Source organism: Anomaloglossus baeobatrachus, chromosome 2 (assembly GCF_048569485.1).
Source record: "Anomaloglossus baeobatrachus isolate aAnoBae1 chromosome 2, aAnoBae1.hap1, whole genome shotgun sequence".
In the NCBI taxonomy this organism is placed as follows: domain Eukaryota; kingdom Metazoa; phylum Chordata; class Amphibia; order Anura; family Aromobatidae; genus Anomaloglossus; species Anomaloglossus baeobatrachus.
Window position 1 is genome coordinate 447,765,863 of NC_134354.1, and position 16,222 is coordinate 447,782,084.

Below are 16,222 nucleotides of genomic sequence, written 5' to 3' on the forward strand. Positions count from 1 at the left end.
CTTTCCCTCATTTTCTTCTCTACTATTTTCCTCTCCTTTCTCTCTATCCTTCTTCTCCTCTGATTTATTATGATTCATTATGAATTATGAACATTGTGAATTGATTTATGAAAATAATTTCTCACAATAATTTTTCACTTTGTATATGAATTTGTCCTCTGTGTTGCATACAATTTTATTTTTGTACATATTGATTTATTATGTAATTTCTGTATACAGTGCTACTGAGGAAGGTCCATGTTAGATCTAAAACGTTCTCTTTTGTTACGCACATAAATAAATACACCTTTCAGCCTACTCTGGGAGTGCCTTGTTACTTCTCGTTATATATGGCTTTGGAACCTTAAGTGCACCCCGATACGCTCTATATCCATATAAAGGAAGTGCCATTTTCTTCTTACCTTATCTGAGAGCAACATGATGTAGAGACAAAGTCTCTGATGCCAGAGATGGGTCCCTTACTGGGCTTCCTTGCTGCAGTTTTGATAAAATCACTGTTTTATCAGCAGGACATCATTTGAGGACTAGTAAACCTTCTGCAGGTAGACTTCCATATGTATGAGCTGTGTATAACCCCACCCCCACCACTGATTGTCAGAAAGCTGCCAATCAGTGGGGTATATAGAGCTCAGCATGTAGAGAACTGCTAGATCTGCAGAAGGGAAAAAATAGTGATTTCATAAAAAATGCAGCAAATATCCCAGTAAATGATAATATGCTGAAATCAGGATCTTTACTACTCTCATACACTAGTAAAATTCTTGTTACAAATGCCCTTTAACCTACTGGCAACAGAAAAGGGGAAGAAGGAATGAAGTACCATGATTACTGGATAAGACTACACAGGATGACTAAACTGTAGACAAAGACTGCAGCAGACTTTCCACTGCTTGTAGTGATAATTAAAAAAAAAAAAAAAAACAAAAAAAAACCTCATAACAACCCAGACCCATTTTGATAATGCTTTATTTAAATATATAAAATGTGCCATATAACAAATGCCTTTTTGATTAAACATACAGTATCTATGGTTAGGACAATAATATTTATTGTTTATCAGACAACTGAAAAAGCATTAAACAGGAAAAAAAAAAAACAAATATAGTAAGACATCTATAGGAGAGGCAGACAACAAGTGGTCACAGTCACTGTAGAACTAAAAGTTCCGGAGCGTCTTGATACGAAAACAATTCCTAGAAATGTGTCAGAATAGAATAGTCATTAGTGAAGAGCGAATACAAAATATTTGGGTTCGGATAATTCGTACCAAAAACCTACCGTAGTACTGTTCCGGTATTAGTCACCAATAACGAACTTAATCCAAGTTAGTGGGGAACCCGAGCATTTTTCTTGAGGATTTCCAGAATGTTCGGGTTCCCCATTGACTTGCATTAGGTTTGGTATTCGTGATGAATACTGGAGTAGTAGTAGGTATTCAGTACGAATAATCCAATGCCGAATATTTAGTATTCGCTCATCGCTAATAGCCGTATAAAAGATTTTTAGGTAAACATGTACTGTAGGACAGAAAATCCTGGCAACCTATTAAGGCGATAGTAAGACGGAAGGTACTCAGCTGGCTAACAAGAGTCCACACTATCAAATATTACAGTACTTTTTTTTTCCTCCATTCTCCCCCTCTTAAAACCACCAGGTAATACAGCTGTAAAGACCGTAAAAAAAAACAAACACAAAACTACCCAGTTTTTTTAGCTATTGCTGCTTTTTAGAAACATGGGTATCAACCAATATGACCTCACCTTACTTGAGCTCAATGGAGCATCCACCCAGCATTTCAAGACTCCTGAAGATAAATTAGTGCCCCAATGTGACAGATGACAGGCCATCCTGCATAGGTAAGCAGGTGGGCCATTTAGGAGCCTGTAAGCTGAGATCAAGGCTTTTTTGGCAGTCAGAAACATTTCTAAGAAATTGCCATTGTCAAATGATGAATAATACCCATGTTTTGTGATCATATCCTTGTGTACTAAAAACTAAGAAATAAATATCAACTTATTTCACCATCATGTTCTCACCAATTCAGTGCAATATTCTGCTGGAATGAAGGGTGACCAGAGGGACTTTACAGATTAAACCTAGAAATCTACATTGCGGACAGTTCTTTTTATCGTACAGGAAAGCACAGACACTGCGCTTTACTACACAGTGGACGGCCACAGAAGAAGAAACAAAGTATACTGCACCGGTATACCTGTTTTTTAAAATTAACAGCTAGTGTCTGACATATGCAACCACATGGCCATATGGCGGCATACATCAATGGTGGTATACTACGGAAAACTTCCAACATGTACCATTAGCAAGATGGAATCTGTAAGCAAGATCCAATACTTGCCGACAGTCACGATTTTGGTAACAATGACCATGAGTCACTTTGGTTTCTGTACAAAAAGGGGTGTTGTAAGGTGATCCTGGGCGGAAATGTTCGCAGATTATGGATTGAAATGTAAACAATTATACATGGCCATGCTGTATTGCCACATGATATAAAGTGCCCATTTCTAAAGAATGGTAGTGTAACCCTAGAGGAAGGCAGGAAACATGCCAGGAGCACGGGGCTGCAATTTACTGATTTTAATAGAATACTGTTGTGGCATTAGCTCATTACATTCATTTTGTCAAAACAGAATACAGCACCGTTAAAATGAGCATAAAAATATACAAAAGCTACATGGAAAGAAATGAACCCAGCAGTAAATGGTGTCAGCTTATTGGAGAGCAGCGCCTAAACACCATAATACTGATTATAAAACCAAACGCTATATAAAATATACACATAAAAAAGCATAATTTACACTAAGTGCACACTGTGTTTCTGCCCTTACTGAACATGTACGACAGGATAAGCTCCGGTGCATACTCTAACCTTTCCATAGGCAAAAGACTGTCCTTTCGGCCTCCATATGACCGGTATGCGTCTGCCTATTGTTTAACGCTAAGAAAAATGCAGCAGACTGTGCTTCCCTATACAGGAGGTCCACTGCCACATCTAGACTGTGGCCACTGGCAGACTTGTATGCCCAACATTCGCCTGCACCCATACTACAGTCTGAACCCGGCCTTAGGCCCCCTTCACACGTCCGTGAAAATCATGCACGTTTTGCACGAACGTGTCAAAGGTGCGTATTGTCCTCCGTGAGCAGTTTTTATGGCACAACGTGTGTTCTCAGTGTGTTATCCGTGATAATACATGGAGAACCGGAACTTTCTCCTCACCTGTCCCTGGTGCTGATCTTTAGTCTCCGGTCCTGCCGACTCCCCGCTGCTGCTTCTTCCGCCCGCAGTGGAGTGAATATGCAATGATCATAATGAGCGGGGATCGGAATCAAGTGACAGCAGCAGCAGAGACAACAGTGCTGGAGAAGGAGAGTATAGATTTATTTTTTACAAACACGTGTGTTTTCTTCGGTGCGTCTCACACGGATTACATCCGTGCGGGCCGTGTGACACCCGTGATGCCGGAGAAAAACGGGCATGTCTAAGTGTGGAGCACACTGGCACACGTACACACTGTCCATAGCAAAACACGCACGCATGCGCAGACCCATTGATTTTAATGAGTCTACGTGTGCCCGTGTCTCCGGCACGTGAAGAAATAGACCAAACACGTACCGGAGACACAGACGTGTGAAGGGGGCTTTAGGCTGAATTTACAGTTTCCTATGCATGTACGAGGTTGTCAGCTCAGGAGGCGAAGTCAGTCTGAACATTCAGGTCCCTATACGAACCATGAGAAAGGCTCATCTGCACCCAGTCCTAGGGTAAGCCATAATGCAGAATAGCTTGGACCACAAGAAATGAAAGATGTGTGATACATTAACAGAGATCCAGCTCCATTACACTTATTATCATCCTAAAACAAATACAAGTGATCAATAAAAAAAAAAAAGAAGTTTACCTGCACAAATTGAACAGAGTAAATAAACGTGATGTAAATTTAGTGGTTTCCTCAATATTTAAAAAAAGTGTTAAAATTTAAAAAATACATTCCACTTAGTGGTTTCTTCCAATCAAGTGTCCAGTTTATGAATAAGTCATATTAAGGCCACGTGCACACGACTATTGGCGAGTATTTTACCTCAGAATTTGTAAAGGCCATGAGGATACATTGTGTATTTGGTGAGTATTTTACCTCAGAATTTGTAAAGGCCATGAGTATACATTGTGTATTTGGTGAGTATTTTACCTCAGAATTTGTAAAGGCCATGAGTATACATTGTGTATTTGGCGAGTTTTTACCTCAGTATTTGTAAGGCCACATGCACAAGTTCAGTATTTGGGGAGTCTGTTACCTCAGTATTCAGTATCAGGTGAATTTGTGCCGGTGTTTCTATTCTACTTTTCCTCCGATTGTCCCACTCCTGGTTTTGGCTTGCACATACTGAGGTAAAAAAACCCCCCTCAAATACTCAATATATGCATGTGGCCTTACAAATACTGTCGTAAAAACTCCCCAAATACTCAACGTGTGCACATGGTCTAAGTTGGGAAAACACATTTAGTGCACATAAGTTCAACAAACATTTAGAGGTGTACACAACGGCATGTTTTTTGCAGACTCCATTACTATACACAATTAGCGTACATGATCAAGTCCTTGATTTATTGGGGATCTAAGTCCTTGATTTATTGGTGACCTCCGCAGGGGCGATGGACTTTTTGGGTGAGCAAGCTGTTTAGAAAGAGGAAAAAAAAAAAAAAGTTTATTTTCAAAAACGTAAAAAAGTACATGAGGCGAAAATATCCAGCAATAAAGAGAATTTTGTTACTTACCGTAAATTCTTTTTCTTATAGTTCCGTCATGGGAGACCCAAACCATGGGGTGTATAGCTTCTGCCTCCGGAGGACACACAAAGTACTACACTCAAACGTGTAGCTCCTCCCTCCTAGCATATACACCCCCTGCTAGCCAGTCCTAGCCAGTTTAGTGCAAAAGCTGAAGGAGGACATCCACCCACAAGTAGAGACAGAGTAAAACCCGGAACAACCGGAACCTCTGTCTGCAACAACAATAGCCGGTGAAGACACACGGAACAAGAAACCTGCCAACAGGCAATAGGGAGGGTGCTGGGTCTCCCATGACGGAACTATAAGAAAAAGAATTTACGGTAAGTAACAAAATTCTCTTTTTCTTTATTGTTCCTATGGGAGACCCAAACCATGGGACGTTCTAAAGCAGTCCATGGGTGGGAATAAACAGACAAACTGAGAAGTAGGCGAAACCTAACTTCACAAATGGGCGACAGCCGCCTGAAAAAAGCGTCTGCCCAAGCCCGCGTCTGCCGAAGCATGAGCCTGCATTGGGTAGTGCTTCGAAAAGGTATGCAGACTAATCCAAGTGGCAGTCTGACAGACCTGGTGAGCCGTAGCCTGGTGCTTGAAAGCCCAAGAGGCACCGACAGCTCTGGTCAAGTGTGCCCTGATCCCAGGCGGGGAAGGCACTTGAGTACACTGGTAGGCATCGGAAATGGCCGACCTAAGACGAACCAGGGTCGGCGTAGATGCCGAGAGACTGCTACGCTGACTAGTGGTCAGCACCAGAGAGAGGTGCACCGCCTAATAACAGCGGTGCGAGACACAGAGATCCGGAGCGCCCGAACCAGATCCAGGATATGCAACGCTTTTTCAAAGCGATGAACAGGAGCCGGACAAAAGGAAGGCAGGGAAAATGCCCCGGTTAAGGTGGAAGCAGCAACCACCTTAGGGAGAAAGTCCGGAGTCGGACGGAGACCACCTTGTCTTGATGAAAAACCAAAAAAGGGGTGACTCAGAAGAGAGTGCAGCCAAAACAGAGACTCTCTTGAGGGAAATTATGGCCACTAGAAAGACCACTTTCTGTGAAAAACGAAACAAAGAAACCTCCCTGAGAGGCTCAAAGGGGGGTTTCCGGAAACCGTGAGGACCGGATTAAGGTCCCAGGGCTCCATAGGCCGCCGGTAAGGCGGAATAATGTGAGATGCGCCCTTGAAGGAGCGCACCTGAGCCAGCCGGATGATACGCCGCTGGCACACACTGACAGGGCCAAGAGCTGTCCCTTAAAGAGGGATAGTCCTAAGCTGTAGACCGGACTGTAGAAGGGACAGGAGGGTCGGCAAGGCCAAAAGGCCAAGGACACTTCGGAGCTCGAGTCATAGTGGAGATGACTTCAGGAGGGATACCAGAAGTCGTCAAGATCCAGGACTCAAGAGCCACGCCGTCAATCTGAGAATCCAGAATTCTGGCGGAAAAAACGGACCCTTTGAGAGAAGGTCTGGACGGTCCGGAAGATGCCATGGCAACACTATGGACAGATGGAGCAGGTCAGGGTACTAAGCCTGCCTGGGCCAGTCTGGAGTATGAGAATGACCCGACGGCCCTCCTTACTGATCTTGCGCAGGATTCTGGGCAAGAGCTAGAGGGTGAAACACGTAAGACAGACGAAGCTGGGACCAAACATGCACCAGTGCGTCTGCCGCAAAAACCTGAGGATCGTGGACCGCGGATGGACAGCTGAGATAATCTGCCTCGCAGTCTTCACGTCTGGGATGTGGGCTGCGGATATGGTGGACTAGGAGTCCTTCGTCCACTGAAGAATGCATTGAGCCTCCAACATTACCAGGCGGCTGAGTGTGCCGCCCTGGAGGTTGATGTAGGTAAACGCTGTCACGTCGTCTGACTGGACTCGAATGTGCCCAGCCGCCAACAGATGGTGAAAGGCTTAGAGAGCTAGAAACACAGCTCTGATTTCCAGCACATTGATCCAGAGGGCTGATTCGGACAGAGTCCAAGCGCCCTGCGCTCCGTGGTGGAGAAACACTGCTCCCCAGTCGGATGGACTAGTATTCTGGTGAGGATCACCCGGGACGGGGCCAGGAAGGAGCGTCCCTGAGACAGAGTGGCTGAAGCCACCACTGAAACGAGCCCCTGGTCTGTGGCGAAGCCACCACCCCGTGGAAGGAGGAAGTTCGCTTGTTCCAACAGCGGAAAATATCCAGCCTCCGAGGAGGAGAAACTGGGCAAGGGAATCGCTTCCATTGACGCCACCATATGATCCAGTACCTGTATTCGGTGCCTGATGGAATGACGTCGACCGCCAGCAGAGGGACTACTGTTTGACTAAGGGCAGCTTCACAAGTGCCGACAGAGTCTCGAATTGCGTCCCTGGGTACGTGAACTTCTGGTTCGAAGTCAGAGTGGTCTTGGACAGAATGACAAGCCACCTGAATTGGCTAGCGTGGCGAGAGTGAGCGAGGCACTCTGCTAAGAGTCTGCACTGGATGAAGCCCCGACAAGAAGGCCGTTCAGGGCAAAAGATCACTGCCAACCTCTAGGGGTGCAGGACCCTAATCACAGCTGCCCCAACCTTGAGAGTACTCGAGGGGCCGTGGCTAACTCCAAGGGAAGAGCCACGAATTGGACCATTCCGATTGCAAAACGTAGCCAACGCTGATGAGAAGCTGCGATTGGCACCTGCAGATAGACATCTCTGATGTCGATGGATGCTAGGGAATGTCCTTGGGTTATCAATTGAGCCGGTGAAAACACACGGAACAAGACCGAGACTCCATGTGAAAACGCCGCACCTGGACATGCTTGAAAAGCTTGAGATCCAGGTCGGAAGTACCCGCCCTCTACGGGGATTAGGAATAGATTTAAGCAGAAATCTCAGAACCATTCCCAATTGGGAACCGGTACAATTACTCCATTGGCCTGCAAGAATGCCACGGCCTGTGAGAAGGCGGCGGCCTTGGAGCAGGGGGGAGTTGACAGAAAAAATCTGTTTGGCGGGTGGATAGAAATCTATCCTGTAGCCATGGAGAAGTAATCCCGCCCCCACTGATCGGAGACGTGTTAAAATCATACGTCGCCAAAGTGGAAGAGCCTGCCACCGACCAAGGACGTTGCTGGCGTGGCCAGATAGCCCGGAGGAAGCTGACTTAGTGGCAGCATCTCCTGCGGTTTCTGAAGACGCGGCTTCGAGCGCCATTTGGGTTTTACGATCCTTGGCCGAACTAGTGGACGAGGCCGAGGGCTTAGAAAACGCTCAGATGGAGGAACGCAAGAACGAGAACCTCCGCTGATTCCTGCCCTGGACAGGTTTCCTGATTTGGGATTGTGGCATGGAAGAACTCTTCCCGCCAAAAGCTTCCTTAACAATTTCATCCAGTTGTTTTCGAAAGACTGGTCCCAACAAAAGGGAGCCCAGCAAGGAACTTCTATAGAAGCATCTGCCTTCCACTTCCGAAGCCACAGGAGCCTGCGGATAGCGAGGAAAGTAGCCGAGGCCACCGCGGTGCGGTGAGAGTCTCCAGCATGGCAGACATGGCATAGGATGAAAAGGCTGAATCTGGAAGATCAGGCAACCATTTCGGGCATAGAGTCCCTGTGAGGGAACGCATCTCCTCTAGAGAAGCAGAGGAGGCTACGAAAGCCCGCACTGCTATAAAGCTGAGGAGAACGAAGCTCCTGCCGCCCCTAAACAGATTTGACCAGAAGGACAACCTGGTGGACAGCAAAAATATAAATGAGGAGCCATCAGCCACTGATATAACGGCCCGGGCTGAGCCACCCTTGGTGAATGAGCCCACTCCTTAACCACCACTGGTGGAAAGGGAAACAGTCATCAGAACCACGCTTCATGGGAAGCGTCTGTCAGAGCAGACTCTGGGCTTGGTCACAGAGGCCTGAAAAACTGGAGTGGTTAAGGAACACACTCCTTGTTCTCTTAGGCAAGGTAACTCCGGCGGATTAAGGTCCAGTACAAAAGTAATGTACAGTGGGATCCCTATAGAGGTGCCGTCAGCCACTGATACAACTATCCGGGCTGAAAGTCTAGACACCGGAGGGACCACCCTTGGCGAATTAGCTCACTCCTTGACCACCACTGGTGGGAGGGAGAAACAGTCATCAGAACTCCGCTTTGGGGTCTGACAGGACAGGCTGTGGGCCTGGACACAGTGGGCTGAAAACTAGAGTGGTAAGGAACACACTCCTTGTTCTGTTTAAGGTATACTGATGCCTTTCTGCCAGCGGGGAGTGCTCCCCTGATACAGGCGGATGGAGGTCCAGTACAAGTATAATGGACGGAATCCCATCATTAGCATCTGCGTCACCTTCGGACAGATCAATGGTACATAAAGTAGCGTCCGAGCCCCTGGTAGGGACATCCTCCTCGTCCAGTGAGTCAGCTCGTGAATCAGAGCTGCGGGACGGGGAAGGACAGGGGACCCTGCGTCTCCATTTTAGGAGGACGGGGTCTGAGACCAGAAGGAGAGTCCTCCGTGAGCTTTGCTGAGCGAGTAGCAGCAGAAACACCCTGAGAAGGGGGCTAATGCATGCTCCGCAGAGTCCGGGACGGTCATCCCCTGGAAAGAGCGGATTCTGCCCAAACCGGGGGTTCAGCCACCGAAGCCGGAGCAGCTGGAGGGACCACTGATGAGCCTCCAGGCTGACTCTGCGTCTCCTGTGTTTATGTGCTCGGTACAGGCCGTACGAGTCCACATACAGTGCAAATTAAAAACAGCCCTGCAGCCTTGCTCTGATGTGAGACATGCTGCAGAGGTGGGGGCTCTGACCAGAGTGGCCCCCAGCAGAGTATATAACAGATAAAATAAGCAGCTGCACAAACCGGAGGTTGTGGCTGCTAGGCCGTTTAATAGACATTTTTGTGCCCCCAGTCCCTCAGCCCAGGCCCCCACTTGTCACAATGTGGAATCTCTGTGCCTATGCAGGCACAGAGAACGCTGAGAAAATGGCGACCGGAGCGAGGAGAGGGGGCGGGGCCTACTCTGAGAGCGGCAAATGAGGTAGACAGGGGAGGGAATCCTTCCTCAGTGAGGAGTGTCCCTTCCCTGTGCTGCACAGCCGCTGGGCGGAGCCATCCTGTCTCTCTGCGTGACTGACAAGCAGAGGCAGTGGAAACCGAAACTAGGCCTCAGGCGAAGCCGGGGCCTAGATTTAAACATGCGGCCGGCGTGCAGGCACCATCGGCGCGGTTCTCCAGTGAAAACTGGAGAACCGGCCGGAAATGTTAGCACAAACATAAAACACACTCTCCCCACAAAATAAAGTATAAAGGACCCCTGGAAAGACCACTTTCTGTGGTAATAACGTCTCATGTACTTAGCTTGTGAGACGCAGGTGCCAGGTCCCTGGGGGATGAGCGCTCCGTCCGACAGGATCCTGAACAGAGAGCACAAGAGAGTGGTGTTTAATGCCGCGCCAATAGATCACTTCAGATGATGTTCAGACCAGTGTTACTTTATTGTTTTCCAGGTCAACGCGTTTCTGGGGCATCTGCCCCCTTCATCAGGACCACCAAAGAAACCGATAACATCCAATCTGGATTGGATGTTATCGGTTTCTTTGGTGGTCCTGATGAAGGGGGCAGATGCCCCAGAAACGCGTTGACCTGGAAAACAATAAAGTAACACTGGTCTGAACATCATCTGAAGTGATCTATTGGCGCGGCATTAAACACCACTCTCTTGTGCTCTCTGTTATCTACCGTTTTGGTGGCTGCAGCCTTGGATTGTGTGATACATGCGATTACAGTAGTTGTGGCTTCTCACAACTACATCTGGTGAGTAGTTTTACTCCCCCACCCCCACCCCTCACATATTGGGGTAAGACCCTATGCGCTTGTTTTTCCACAGTTTTTTCCAGGATCCTGAACAGGGCTGTGGATGGAGACCGGTCTCCTGCAAAGCAGTGAGAACCGTGTTGGTTCCCACTTCAAACCAGAGCCTCTCAGAGGGTGTTGAAGGAGCGCGGCATGTGAAGGCTCCAGCCTTGGAAAATCAACCTTAACAGCACCGCCGACACAGTGGGGTGAGAAGGGACATGCCGGGAGTCCAGACTGGACCCGCTTTTCTTCCAAATCTTTGATCCAAAGAAAAAAATCAAAAATCAAAAATCAGAGAATGCATGTGTGTGTGACCTCCTGAAACACAAAGCATTGAACTGGCTAGGACTGGCTAGCATGGGGTGTATATGCTAGGAGGGAGGAGCTACACGTTTGAGTGTAGTACTTTGTGTGTCCTCCGGAGGCAGAAGCTATACACCCCATGGTTTGGGTCTCCCATAGGAACGATAAAGAAAACAGTAAACAAAAAAAAAAAAAGAAGTGGTAAAAATAGAAAATGTATACAATTTACAATTTTTGCGTTTGGCTTAAAGGGAACAAATCACCACTATAAGCTGCGGCCACCACCACCAGGTTCTTATATACAGTATTCTAGCATGCTGTATATAAGAGCCCAGGCCGGTGTGAGAACATAAAAAACACTTTATAAAATACTTACCTAACGGTCGCGTGGTTGGCCATATGGGCATCTGTTGTCCGGTGCCAGCGCCGCCTCTTTTGGCCAGCTTTGTTCTCCTTCTCTAGCCGCGGTGCATGACGGGTCCGACGTCATACACATTCGCCGGCATTCAGGTCCTGAGCAGGCGCACTTTGATCTGCCCTGTCATATATATATTCTGGAGGCTTCCAGGGGGAATAAGAAGGGAATTTTGTTACTTACCGTAAATTCCTTTTCTTCTAGCTCTTATTGGGAGACCCAGACGATTGGGGTATAGCTACTGCCCTCTGGAGGCCACACAAAGCACTACATTAAAAGTGCAAGGCCCCTCCCCCTCTGGCTATACCCCCCCCGTGGTATCACGGGTTCTCCAGTTTTAGTGCCAAAGCAAGAAGGAGGAAGCCAATAACTGGTTTAAACAAATTAACTCCGAATAACATCGGAGAACTGAAAAACCGTTCAACATGAACAACATGTGTACCCGCAAACAACAAAAAAACATCCCGAAGGACAACAGGGCGGGTGCTGGGTCTCCCAATAAGAGCTAGAAGAAAAGGAATTTACGGTAAGTAACAAAATTCCCTTCTTCAGCGCTCTATTGGGAGACCCAGACGATTGGGACGTCCAAAAGCTGTCCCTGGGTGGGTAAATAAATACCTCATGTTAGAGCTGCAAAACAGCCCTCCCCTACGGGGGTGTCACTGCCGCCTGCAGGACTCTTCTACCTAAGCTGGCATCCGCCGAAGCATAGGTATGCACCTGATAATGCTTGGTGAAAGTGTGCAGGCTGGACCAGGTAGCTGCCTGGCACACCTGTTGAGCCGAAGCCTGGTGACGTAATGCCCAGGACGCACCCACGGCTCTGGTTGAGTGGGCTTTTAGCCCTGAAGGAACCGGAAGCCCCGCAGAACGGTAGGCCTCTAGAATTGGTTCTTTGATCCATCGAGCCAGGGTGGCTTTAGAAGCCTGCAACCCCTTGCGCGGACCAGCGACAAGGACGAAAAGTGCATCGGCACGGCGTATGGGCGCCGTGCGGGAAATGTAGATTCTGAGTGCTCTCACCAGATCTAGCAAACGTAAGTCCTTTTCATACCGGTGAACCGGATGAGGGCAAAAAGAAGGCAAGGAAATATCCTGATTAAGATGAAAAGAGGATACGACCTTAGGAAGAAACTCCGGAATGGGGCGCAGCACAACCTTGTCCTGGTGGAACACCAGGAAGGGAGCCTTGGATGACAGAGCTGCCAGCTCAGACACTCGCCGAAGCGATGTGATCGCAACAAGAAACGCCACTTTCTGCGACAGCCGAGAAAAGGAAACTTCCTTCAGAGGCTCGAAGGGCGGCTTCTGGAGAGCAACTAGTACCCTGTTCAGATCCCATGGATCTAACGGTCGCTTGTACGGGGGCACAATATGACAGACCCCCTGCAGGAACGTGCGCACCTTAGGAAGACGTGCTAGACGCTTCTGAAAAAACACGGATAGTGCCGAAACTTGCCCTTTAAGGGAGCTGAGCGACAAGCCCTTTTCTAACCCCGATTGCAGGAAGGAAAGAAACTTGGGTAATGCAAATGGCCAGGGAGACACTCCCTGAGCCGAGCACCAGGATAAGAAAATCTTCCACGTTCTGTGGTAGATCTTAGCAGAATTCGACTTTCTAGCTTGTCTCATTGTGGCAACCACTCCTTGAGATAATCCTGCAGATGCTAGGATCCAGGACTCAATGGCCACACAGTCAGGTTCAGGGCCGCAGAATTCTGATGGAAAAACGGCCCTTGGGACAGTAAGTCTGGTCGGTCTGGCAGTGACCACGGTCGACCGATCGTGAGATGCCACAGATCCGGATACCACGACCTCCTCGGCCAGTTTGGAGCGACGAGTATGATGCGGCTGCACTCGGATCTGATCTTGCGTAGCACTCTGGGCAAGAGCGCCAGAGGCGGAAACACGTAAGGGAGCTGAAACTGCGACCAATCTTGAACCAAGGCGTCTGCCGCCAGAGCTCTTTGATCGCGCGACCTCGCCATGAATGCCGGGACCTTGTTGTTGTGCCGGGATGCCATTAGGTCGACGTCCGGCACTCCCCAGCGGCGACAGATTTCCTGAAACACGTCCGGGTGAAGGGACCATTCCCCTGCGTCCATGCCCTGGCGACTGAGGAAGTCTGCTTCCCAGTTTTCTACGCCTGGGATGTGAACTGCGGATATGGTGGATGCTCTGTCCTCCACCCACATTAGAATGCGCCGGACTTCTTGGAAGGCTTGCCGACTGCGCGTCCCTCCTTGGTGGTTGATGTATGCCACCGCTGTGGAGTTGTCCGATTGGATTCGGATCTGCTTTCCTTCCAGCCACTGCTGGAAGGCTAGTAGGGCAAGATACACTGCTCTGATTTCCAGAACATTGATCTGAAGGGTGGACTCCTGCGGAGTCCACGTCCCCTGAGCCCTGTGGTGGAGAAACACTGCTCCCCACCCCGACAGACTCGCATCTGTCGTGACTACTGCCCAGGATGGGGGCAGGAAGGATCTTCCCTGAGATAATGAGGTGGGAAGGAGCCACCATTGTAGAGAGTCCTTGGCCGTCTGGGAAAGCGAGACTTTCCTGTCCAGGGACGTTGACTTCCCGTCCCATTGGCGGAGAATGTCCCATTGAAGTGGGCGCAGATGAAACTGCGCAAAGGGAACTGCTTCCATGGCTGCCACCATCTTCCCTAGGAAATGCATGAGACGCCGCAAGGGATGCAACTGGCCCTGCAGGAGAGATTGCACCCCTGTCTGTAGTGACCGCTGCTTGTTCAGCGGCAGCTTCACTATCGCTGCTAGAGTATGAAACTCCATGCCAAGATACGTTAGTGACTGAGTCGGTGATAGGATCGACTTTGGAAAGTTGATGATCCATCCGAAAGACTGTAGAGTCTCCAGCGTAGCATTCAGGCTGTGCTGACATGCCTCCTGAGAGGGAGCTTTGACCAATAAGTCGTCTAGGTAAGGGATCACCGAGTGTCCCTGAGAGTGCAAGACTGCTACCACCGCCGCCATGACCTTGGTGAAGACCCGTGGGGCTGTCGCCAGACCAAATGGAAGAGCTACGAACTGAAAATGGTCGTCTCCTATCACAAAACGTAGAAAACGTTGATGTTCTGTAGCAATTGGCACGTGGAGATAAGCATCTTTGATGTCTATTGAGGCAAGGAAGTCTCCTCTGGACATTGAGGCAATGACAGAGCGGAGGGTTTCCATCCGGAACCTCCTGGCGTGCACATGTTTGTTGAGCCGTTTTAGGTCCAGAACAGGACGGAACGAGCCGTCCTTTTTTGGAACCACAAAGAGATTGGAGTAAAACCCTTGCCCTTGCTCCTGAGGAGGGACTGGGATCACCACTCCTTCCGCTTTTAGGGAATCCACCGCCTGCAGCAGAGCATCTGCTCGGTCTGGATGTGGGGAGGTTCTGAAGAACCGAGCTGGAGGACGAGAATTGAACTCGATTCTGTACCCGCGAGACAAAATGTCCGTCACCCACCGGTCTTTGACCTGTGACATCCAAATGCCGGAAAAGCGGGAGAGCCTGCCCCCGACCGGCGATGCGGAGGGGGGGGGCTGGAAGTCATGAGGTAGCCGCTTTGGAAGCGGTACCTCCATTTGCTTTCTTGGGGCGTGTGTGAGTCCGCCACGAATCTGAGTTTCTTTGCGTCCTCTGAGTCCCTTTGGACGAGGTAAATGGTGTCTTGCCCGAACCTCGAAAGGACTGAAACCTCTGCTGCCACTTTTTCTGCTGAGGTTTGGATGTTCTGGGTTGTGGTAAAGAGGAGTCTTTACCCTTGGACTGCTTAATGATGTCAGCCAATGGCTCGCCAAACAGTCTCTCTCTAGACAAAGGCAAACTGGTTAAACATTTTTTGGAACCAGCATCTGCTTTCCAGTCCTTTAACCACAAGGCTCTGCGCAAAACTACCGAATTGGCGGACGCCATTGAGGTGCGACTGGTAGATTCTAGGACCGCATTGATAGCGTAAGACGCAAACGCCGACATCTGCGTGGTAAGGTGCGCCACTTGCGGCACTGCTGGATGCATGATAGCATCCACTTTTGCTAAGCCAGCTGAAATAGCCTGGAGTGCCCATACGGCTGCGAATGCCGGAGCAAACGACGCGCCGATAGCTTCATAGACAGATTTTAACCAAAGGTCCATCTGTCTGTCATTGGCATCTTTAAGTGAAGCGCCATCCTCCACTGCAACTATGGATCTAGCTGCAAGTTTGGAAATCGGGGGGTCTACCTTTGGACACTGTGTCCAGCGCTTGACCACCTCAGGGGGGAAAGGGAAACGCGTATCTTTAGATCGTTTAGAGAAACGCCTTTCTGGGTGAGCGTCGTGCTTCTGGATTGATTCTCTGAAGTCAGAGTGATCCAACAAAGCACTCAATTTACGCTTGGGATAAAGGAAACGAAACTTCTCCTGCTCCGCAGCCGCCTCTTCTGCTGAAGGGGCTGGGGGAGAAATATCCAACAGCCTATTGATGGCTGAGATAAGGTCGTTTACCATGGCATCCCCATCCGGGGTATCCAGGTTGAGAGGGGTTCCAGGAGTGGATTCCTGATCACTCTCATCAGACACATCACAGGGAGACTGATTGCGCTGAGACCCTGAGCAGTGTGAAGACGTCGAGGGTCTTTCCCAGCGAGCTCGCTTAGGGTGGCTGGGGCCATCATCTGAGTCATAATCCTCGGCCTGTGAAGCCGGGGACCCCCCTGTGGGCTGGATACATTCCAAGTAAGGGGGACCTGAGGACAGAGGCCTCGCCGTGCCCAGAGACTGAGCCCCATGCATAGATTGCAAGGTTTCAAGGATTTTTGCCATAGACACAGACATATTATCTGCAAAAACTGCAAAGTCTGTCCCTGTCACCGGGGCAGAACTTA

At 49.0% G+C, this 16,222-nt stretch overlaps 1 protein-coding gene across 1 annotated transcript in view; it reads right to left on the reverse strand.

The window, feature by feature from the left end:
• Positions 1-1,365: 1,365 nt before the first annotated feature.
• Positions 1,366-16,222, reverse strand: part of PRR11 (proline rich 11) — a 41,053-nt gene continuing 26,196 nt past the window's right edge. The window contains exon 10 of the mRNA XM_075334202.1: positions 1,366-4,693. Within this exon, the coding sequence (XP_075190317.1) occupies positions 4,598-4,693 (96 nt within the window). The 3' untranslated portion in view covers positions 1,366-4,597. The remainder of the gene's footprint in view (positions 4,694-16,222) is intronic.